General features: G+C 44.3%; 1 protein-coding gene across 1 annotated transcript; it reads right to left on the bottom strand.

Annotated features, from left to right (window-relative positions):
* Positions 1-1,309: 1,309 nt before the first annotated feature.
* Positions 1,310-4,686, bottom strand: LOC121851803 (synapse differentiation-inducing gene protein 1-like). Its single transcript, XM_042345889.1, has 3 exons — positions 4,153-4,686; positions 1,412-1,549; positions 1,310-1,330 (listed from the first exon to the last, which is right to left on the bottom strand). Exons 1-3 carry the CDS (start codon positions 4,684-4,686, stop codon positions 1,310-1,312), a joined length of 693 nt encoding a protein of 230 aa, XP_042201823.1.
* Positions 4,687-10,168: the final 5,482 nt, after the last annotated feature.

Genomic DNA, 10,168 nt, shown 5'->3' on the forward strand with positions numbered 1-10,168 from the left:
CATTTTTCATGCAATTTAAAAACGTGATAGCAAAAAAAAAATGTCTTTGACCTACATGTTATTTTTGCCACCGAATGTGCTTGACGTGAGGTGTTAAATGCTCTTCGTGAGAAGCTGGATGCAGAAAAGCCACAACCATTAGTGTGCTTGTACCAACAGTTTCTATTTGCCTTCTCCCTACAAGTGTTATGTAAGAATGTGTTATTTGGTATAGCCCTGTGAGCCATTCGGCTCTTGAATCGGGTGCAACCGCAACAAAAAAAACAAAAACATGAACAAGAAAACATCTTAAAGTGACTATGCGCAAACAGAAAAATCCAGGAAAAAACTGCAAAGTCTTCCAGAAAAAACACCGTACACCAACGCTGTGCAAAAATCCCAGTGGGATGCAAGTCAAACAACAACAACAACCACAAGACAACTTAGATTAAAGCCATCATTCTAACTCCGTACTACAACAAACAAACATGGCCAAACCAAAAAACTTTTCGAAATCACCAAAATAAAGCCATAAGCAATGTAACAGTGATCATAGGAACTGTGACCGAAATTTCACAATAAACGACATAAACAACATGTACCACCAAACCCTGTAGCCATAGCTTAAATCAGTGTTGTGCTTTTAAAAGGTGTGCTTCTATTCAGAAATAATATAAATACATATATTTTTCAGAATTGGTTTGTTATGTTTCACGTTGCTTACGTAATGGCGCGTTACGTACATGATTTCCAGAACGAGGTTCCCGTCTTTTTTAAAGGAAACGTCGTTTTATTTAGCTATCGTGATGTCGACTTTAATCACTGATACTGAATAGTTTACTGTTAGGAAGGTTCTTGTCACACATTTATGAAGTGTCCACAAGCACGCAGCGAAGACCTGGATTTGATACCGCACATGACATCACAAATTGTACCGACGTCTCGACACGTGGCACATTTTGAGGCGAGATTCCAGGTTGACACATGAATAATTGAGTCTTTTCTCAGATGCGAATGTGCTTCATGTGTGGACTGCTACGGCCAGGAACGTGGACACGTCAATTATCCTAACATGTTAATGATCCGAACAAAGATGGTCACCGCATCGCGCACTTCAGATGCACTTCTGCGGCCGTCTGGAACGTTCTTCCTTCCTATTTTAGGAAGCAACTGGACCTAGGCACTTTTAAATCTAGATTGAAAACTCACTTATTTAGAACTGATTTTTGTGTTTAGTTGTCCTTCCCCCACCTCCGATAACCACAGTTGGCTACGAAAGATGTTCAACAAGAAATCCTTCAAATGGGAGAAAAAAATGTTTACGCACCCTTCACCTTCGCAAAACAAATAGCTGCACAACAATGGGGAAAGCAGTGAGAGTGAAAACACACGAAAGGGCATTCGTTGGTCAGGCGGCACTGCCGAGACTCACCTGCTGCGAGAGGCAGAAGGCAGCAATTCCAAGAGGCCAGAAGCAGCAGAGCATGGAGAACACACTGAGGCCCAGGTGGTCTCGAGGTGGTAACGACAAAAAGGTGTCCTCGCTCTCCGTATCGCTTGAGTAATCGCTCTGGGCAGAGAAAACGGAGCAAACGGCGAGGCCAGTCACCTTACGAATGAAGCGTTTTCCCTGCACGATGCTATTTGATCCAGGAGCATAAACAGGTGGAGTAAACTCCACTTTGTGCGTTGCAAAGGGGAGTTATGCACTGCCGTGCCGGACAAGACACGCGGCACAACATGAATACGCGTCGGAGAGCCATGCAGCACAACCAGGAAAACGTGCGTAGCAGACCGTGGTTTCTTTTATATTTTAACCTCGCAGCTAATCGCTCGGGTAGAATTTAAAAATAGCATTAAGTAACTGCGTGATATGGCAGACTGTGCACTTGGCTGGATTGGGTTTTTAGCACGGGCAACATTTTAAATGGTGGTTGATACATCGGCTGCCATGGGAATTTTTTTTACTTTTCTTGCCGATTGCATAGCAATAATTACACGTTTTAGCCTGTCATTACCTCCCAGATGTATTATCGTAAAGCTCATTAACATATTGTTCCATGATATTTAAATGCACAAATTACAATGTACTTTGAAACTCAAATTTGAATTGCCTTTGTTTGCAGTGGAAGACATGGAACCAAGACTTCAGTTCAGCCTGGTTTTGTCTGGTTTGGTCATTAAAAAATATATTTTTTACACCCAGCACACCACATCCAGTATCCCTCTCGCTATGGCTGTGGCTACTAATTGCATGCCTCCTGCAGTCCACCAACGATATGGAAATATTCAGCGAGAAATTAAGCGCTGTGTAAAACCCATTGGTTTGAGACGCTGTACAATTGAAAGTGACTCTTTAAAGCTCCGCACAAAATTATATTTTTAAAAATGGCTAAATGCTTATTTATCTTGTGACAATGTGAATAGCAAATGAGTTGGACACCATTCACGATGCTGCAACAAATCTTCAGATATTTCACACCCCTTACAAAAATGTTGCATTCCGTAGTAAATTTCCTGCATGAGCAGCATTGAAAGTGGGCTTATACAGCAGCGCATGCAATTAAGCATTTTACCCAATTTTTGGGGATTTAGTCATCATTTCATTATTGTCAACAATGTCTTTAAAATGCCAGAACCCGAGCCTCAAAGTCACTCTGTTCAGTAAGGCACAAGGGACATTAAGGGCGAGGGCTGAGTGCACCTGCGATAAACAAGATAAAGATGAAGGCGCAGCCCTGCAATTGCCTGCTCGCTGCTCGTGCCACAGCTGGCAAAACGCCCTCCGCTAGAGGTAGCTCAAGAGAGGCCCTGTGGAGGGTATTTGGTCTACTCCTCCACGCTGGCCAGTGTTCAAAGACGTGGGGGTGCATCCACACTTCTATTTAGTGACCACTTTGTGCAGACATTCACGGCTTCATTCCTTGTCCATCTTTGTGTGCAAAATGCCAGATATGCTGAGCTCAAGGTCACTCTGTTTAGCAAACCACAGGGGGAAATATGGGTATTGGGACCAAGTGCACAGGATATTTTGCTTTAAATAGATTTCAGGAGTAAAAAGGTGTGACTTCAGCAGAAATATACCGAGCTAAGTCCCGCTAAATAATATTGTTATCCAATTATACTCCCAATTAGTATCCCTTGGATGTATGCTGGGATTAATCACATGCAGCCACTCGAAAATGTATATTGCGCGATTGATTTGAAACATTACAGGGAATGAAAGATTGTGTTTTGTGAAATAGTACAAATTGTGCTTCATGTGTTTTAAAATCTATTTCATCACATTTTCTAAGCATGTTACATAGTCCAATGAGCAAGCTTTATAAAAGGGATGGTGTGATGGCCATTAGTGAATTGTTGCTTTGATCCTTCCTCAGTGAAAAATTATAACGGTTGCCATTCATATTAGCACAGAAATAGCTGCAGAAGTTACAAAAAAGGACATAATAAATGTATCATTTCATCATTGTCATGTTAATGTGGGTCACCAATTTGTTCTCTTGGAGCTACATCCATGTAGGAGACAAAAAGACGTTTTACCTCTGGTTTGAAGCAATATCAAGATGCTCATGGAAAAAAAAAATCTTCGCTTTTCATTAATTGGCATTTTCATTTGTAGAATCTATGAGCATCGGGGTTGGTACCGGTGCGGTGTAAATCAGATATTAACACGCTTCTCGTAGCAATATCAAATAAATATATTGTTCTGTAGCGTAATATCCCATGTCCTCATGAGTGCAGCATCAAAATGCAATGCTTGTTACATGAAAAAAAATATTTTAGTGCGTGTAACATCCTCCGCAGTGTCATGCTAATTTGTGTTTTTACGCACGACATCTAATGACACTTGAAGAGCCTACCATGCCCTTCCGCTCACACACGAACAAAGCCGTGGGTATGTCGCCTATTTTTTTTACTCTTAAGCAGTTTTACTCATGAATGTGTTGCCATATTTTTGGTTTGCTATTTGTGCTTATTCCCCACTGCCAACAGGGTGTCACTAAATAATCTGGGTACAATTGTTCGAACAAACAAGCCAAACTAAAATTCCATCCCCTTTTGCCCATGTGCAATCACGACCCCAGCCACACACCTGCAGATCTTGGTAGTCGCCCTCCTCGTCCACCTCGTAGGACACGGTATGGATGTGCCGCGGCTCTCCGGCCGCACCGATGGCTCCCTCGTGGGGGAGTCCATCCTGCTGCCGCTGCCGCCACCGCCGCCGCAGCTGCTGTCGCTGTCACTCGCGCTCCCGCTCAGGCTGTCCCTGCCGCCGGCCACCGCCACCGCCGCCGCCGCCTCGGTGAAGGTGGTCTCGCAGTGCAGGCTCTCCGTCGGGGGCTCCCCGTGCTGCGAGCAGCCGCCGTCCTCGTTCGCGTCGACGACGGCGGCGGGGGCGGCACCGCTGGGCGACAGGCGGGCCACGTGCGATGACTCCGAGCTGAGGTGTCGTCGCCGCTTCTCACCGCCGCTGCTGCCGTGCTGCTGCAGCTGCTGCTGCTGCTGCGTCAGGAGTGCACCGGGGTCCAGCAGCTGCTGGTACACGCAGGTGGAGTTGTCGTCGGTGCCGCAAGAGTTCAGGTAGATTGAGATGAGTCCGTTCGAGTGTCGGGGCCGCTCGTTGTACGCGAAGCCGTTTTTCTTGTAGAAGTCGAACCCGTTGACCGGAAGAAGTGGGTTCTGCAGCTCAGCCAGGCTCTCCATTGTTGGTAAAAAGGTTTTTCTCTCCTATTTTGTTAAACGTGCCGTCGAGTCGCGTTGTGCTTTAACGGCTGAAACTGCGCAAGGTTCTTACATCAATCTTGTCACAGCAGCTGCTGTTCTTCTTCAAGAAAGAAAATATTGGAAAAACGACAAGCTGCAGTGTTAGAGGTAGCATCAGCGCAAAAAGCTTTGTTGTGCAGCTGATATGTATGAGCAGATATGCCTATCTCAGACGAACAGATTACCACAACTGAAAAGAGTGACTGATATGATGTTCTGAAAATGCTATAAAGCTGCAATTCAGTCAAAAAATATACTCGCGTTTATGCATATAACTAGGATAATTCAAAATTTTTTTTTATTTTGGTCCCCAATATTATGACCTGTGCCTAATTGGTTTCTATAATGTGACTGGGTCAGCCTCAAGTGCTACATTGCTTTAAGTCTCATGTAAGCCACTTAACATGTATGATCCGGATCAGTGAACCAAGTAATTTGCCTCCTGTGGAGTGTGACACTAAATCCAACAAGCGGGCAAAGTCTGGTTCCTAATAATATCATACACAGCATCTATGGGGACCTCTGTGTTTTAGAACCAAAATTAATTGCACATTAAACATCAACAAAATATATCAAAGAAATACTATTATCATTTTGAGAACACATGAACACTTGTAATACTATTAAGCACAAATTACATGATTTGCAGCTGTCTATATGCCTGATAATTCCATTCTCAATTATTGTGCTTAAATACTTTTCACACCAGGATTACACTAGAGTAGTCGCTGCTGGACTATGTTTAATAAAGTGTATTGGCAAAGATCAACCATCCAGAAACATTCCAGCCTGCATACTAAACTATTTCACAATCACTATGCAATTACTGCACATCTCCTTAAAGCATACTCCTTGGGCATTTATTAATAATATTACAAGTCGGTGCACTTGGTCGATCGGCAGTTGTGTGTGATGGAGGAAAGCGTGGGCACTCCCACTTACTTAAACACATCTGGCGAGCGTGAGAGAGTAGGCGAAATTATCCACTTAGAGGGGCTTGCGGGTGGGAGACCTTTCCACCAGCAGTGCCATGAGTAAGGCTTTTCAAGGATGTACCTTTACCATTGACCAGAAGCCGGTTCTCCGTACTTTCTACTGGCATTAGTGTCACACTCCACACGAGGTCAATTACTAGGTTCACTGATATTCGGGCTCACATATTTTTAAATCATTGACTGCTTTATATGTATTTACCGTGAGATTTAAAGATATTGAGAACTTCACGTAAGACCCTACGCTATGAGTAAAATCTATGAATCTCCAGGCAATCATTATTTAGAGTCCAAATTTTAAGATTGAGATTTTATTTTTCTAGTTATTACCATAAATAAACACATTATTTACAGCCCTTTGTCAGCCACTGCTGATTAGAAATTGTTTAACCATACTTCATCACTCTGGTCGGTGAAGATTGGTACTGGGTGCGGGAGCAGCACTGATCCAGATGTCGCTCCCCACTGATGTTAGCCATGGCTGAGAATTTAACTCCAATTGCTCAGTTCATAGCGCGGTGTGTTTAACCGTTGTGCCATCAATGTCCTCTCTTAGGCATAGATTCGATTCACTCGACTATATTTGATGCCCAATTTCAGCTCTCCAACTCCTCCAGAACATTGTTATCATTTACATCATTTACATCAGTCACCTAATCACGACCATCCATATGTTTAAGTTACCATCAGCGAAAAAATACAACTGCAGCAATGTGCTCTGATGCATATACCTGCCTGCCAGGCTCATGCACAGAGCGTACATTTCGGTAAAACGCACCGACAGAATCCACTGAACCTGCAGTGGCCGGAGGATTTTTAGCATAATTTATTTCTTTGTCAAGTCAATGGAGATATGAATTCAGCATTTCTACAAATATAAATATCTACCGGCACATACACTTGTAAACTGGGAAAGAAACTGATTTTTTTCATATATAATGCCCTCTATTATCATCGAATACATGCTTTTGAACATGACAAACAGCAGGGGATAAAAATAAAGGGACCTTTTGCCACCAGTAGCTACCAGATATAAAAAGAATCCTTCAAAACAGCAGCAATACAATGCATTCCATCCCACGGGCTCACATATGTACGCAATGGATTCGGTAAATTACGTAAGGTCCATAGACCCTTCATCTCTGTATATCGTATCGAAATGTGCACGGCTTGATACCTGCTTTGCACGCTTTGGCACAGCGTAGGAAATTAGATGATCCAACAATATTCATTGAAATTGGTGGCGGGAGATTTGCCTCTTTGCAAAGTTTGGCTCCGTTACTGCTATGGTATCCGCCTCGTGGCTGCCAACAGTACCAAGGGATCTTAATTAATGTGAGGTAGCCGTTAGCCATTTTCAATTTATAACATTTGGGGCTGCTCCGTGTGTATACAGTAAAACATCAATTACTGCGCACAGGTTAACTCACGTAATTGGATTTTGCGAATGTAAAATTCCCATTAAGTTCCCCTTCACCGACGCCCCCCCCACCCATATGCACCTCCTCTTCTCCTAGAGTGAGTTTTGATTTGCGATTACTGGCTCGTAATTAAATATACATCAGTGGCGTGCAGCCGTGGCAGCCGTTAATGCGAAAGGTTATAATTGCAACATCTAATAGGCGAGCGGGTGATGCTTGATAGTGTTTTTTGCACGTACATTTACACGTGTACGTGTCTTCGTATCTTGTTAAAGGGAATTTATGTATACCACCCGCCTCCCAAACGATGGTAACAAAAAACAACACGTTCTGCATAAGAAGTCAAGAAGGGCAAAAACAAGTGCAGAGTTTGCCCGCTTAAAGTAATTCTGCTGGTCGACGTGAGTCTGGAAAGTCAATGGGATGAAAGACGAAAAACTATTTTTTAAACGGACAATTGATTTGTTATAATTTAATACAGCTTTCTTTTCACATGACTGATTATTTTTAATAGCAAATCACAAGCTCCATTGTAGATCATATGCATCACCACCACATTTCGTGGCTTTCAACGCGTTTGCCAGTTCTTTCCCCTTGTGGGCACAAACACAAACCAGGTTTTATTCCCCGTTGAAAATGTTGTTTACGACTCAACAGAGGCCGAAGTTGGCCGTGGAAAATCCAATTTGATTTACTGAGTGGGCGTTCACTCACCCGCTCACAGAGTGTGAGTCCGCTGTCTTTTGGTGGGAAGGTTGGTATGGGCCCTCTACACTTACAATATCTGCCTCCAGACATCAAAACATTTTGCAGCAGTGACTGAAGTCACGGGCCACTTTGTTCCTGCGTACTATGAAAAAGAGGACGCCATATTCTCGGTTCAATCATGAATACGCACCAAAATCACCCGATGTTAATACACTCGGAATTGTACTACTATTATATCTCACCCGATGACTAATAATGCATACAGTACGTATGGCGTGCACCAGCGGGTAAATACAGCCAGTTAACGAACCTCGGCATGGACACCGAGAAACTACTTGGCTGCTGGACAGCGGGTGCTCTTCCGCGGCCCAGCAGTTGCTCCGGATTTGAAGGTTGGCCCCGAGACACACAGGGCACGCTCGGACACTCTCTTGTCCCTGGCAAGACTGCCACCGTGTAAATGATGAAGCCGCATTCGTCGCGTTCTCAGGGCAGGCAAAGCGGCCAGCTTTTCTGTGGCCGTGTAAAACGCGGCACTGATGAATGAGCGGAGCGAGGAGGCTGTGCGCATGGGGCCGCGTGGCCCAAGACCACCCCACACCGTGCGATTACCCCACAGTAGTACAACCTAGCGGTGTCTAAAATTTAAACTGTAAAGATTTTTATTATTTTACCAGGTAAGGCCCACTGAGCTATATAACTCGTTTTCAGAAGCGACCTGACCGCAAATGATAGCTCAACGAAGTGGCTTATCACGTGGAAATGTAGAGCAGCAGACAAATACTCGACGTGGGTGTTTCTAAATGTGGAAGGAAAAACCGGAGGACCCGGAGAAAAATTAATGCGACCATGGGGAGAGAGACCTGAAAACTGGAAATATACAGGAGGCATCAGGGTCGGGATCGAACCTACACCCTCCTGTATACCAGGAGAGGTAGTTAGCATTTCGCCACAAAGGTGCGCATTCGAGTACATTACCACACTGAGTCTCAGTACTGTAGTTCAGGCGTCAGGGTCGGGATCAAACCACGATCTCCTGTGTACCAGGTGAGGCAGTTAACTCATGCCACGGCGGCGCCCCTCTCGCCACCACGGCGCCCCTGTCATCTCTCATAAGCAGGTCACTCGGCGTGTAGCCCTTCTCTTCACCCGTGCATAACATCATCAGTGTTAATCAGCTCGCTGCTGCTGCAGACCGGGTGCCGGGGAGAGGTTAACATTGACGGAGACACCGCGGGTCACCTCCCCCCTCCTCCGTGGCAATGACTTTTCCCAAAGATGTAAGGCTCCATGCATGTCTTTCTGAGATGGGGGATTCCCTATTTTAAGCCTCGCCTGGGCAGGCGAGAGGAGATGCACATTCTTGCTGCGTATCGCATTAGATACCAAGCAAACATGGATTTATTAAATGAGTACATGTTTTAGATTACACCATCTGCCTCCAGACATCAAAAACATTCACAGCACTGAGTGAAGTCAACAGACCACTTTGAGCCTGCGTAATGCCAAGCTTAAAACAATAAAGTCTTGGTTTAAATATGTAAAGATTTAAAAAAAATCGCTCAATGTTAATACGTAACTCAAAATAATAATTCTGTATTATATAATTTCGTGTCGAGCTGGGAACCATTGCATAAAGAGGGAGTTCTTGCCTTTAAAATCTAACAGTTCACCAGCATTGATTAAAGCAAGCACGCTCGACTCCACCAGTGGAGACCCCGTATGTCGAAACCGATTCAGGGTTTGCTTGAACTGAATGTTGCTGAAATGATGCACTCCCGGAAGACTGTGACTGATGGATAGCGCAAAGAAAACTTACATTTTATCACGTGCAGACACAGATACATGAAGGTGACATTGCTTATGTAATTTTGTCAAAATTATCCTGTGCTCTGAAGGTATATGGTAGTAAGATTCCTGCCAGGTGCCGATAATGCGTATACACAAGTACTCGGTGCTTTGTTTCAGACCGAACTATCTGAGGCTGAGCTACAAAAATATTCCCCCGGTTGAGGTCCCCAGGGGCACTGAAGGGTCGGCCCGGCAAAAAAATCATTACAAATTATGGTCTTAAAATACTCACTATCCCGTGTGCGTTGGTGACGTGTGCACATTTTCCAGACAATAGCGAAACAGAGCCCCAGCTCGCTGCTCGTTAATGACCCGGCTTAGGATAAAGCACATGACACATGGCATGACATTACAGCTTTCTTACTTACGTACCAACGTGGTGAAGTCTCGTCAATCTCTGCCCTCCCACCCCACCCCCATGACTGACACGACATGGGGAATCCTTCATCC

This window comes from Callorhinchus milii, unplaced genomic scaffold (genome assembly GCF_018977255.1).
Source record: "Callorhinchus milii isolate IMCB2004 unplaced genomic scaffold, IMCB_Cmil_1.0 Scaffold143, whole genome shotgun sequence".
In the NCBI taxonomy this organism is placed as follows: Eukaryota; Metazoa; Chordata; class Chondrichthyes; order Chimaeriformes; family Callorhinchidae; genus Callorhinchus; species Callorhinchus milii.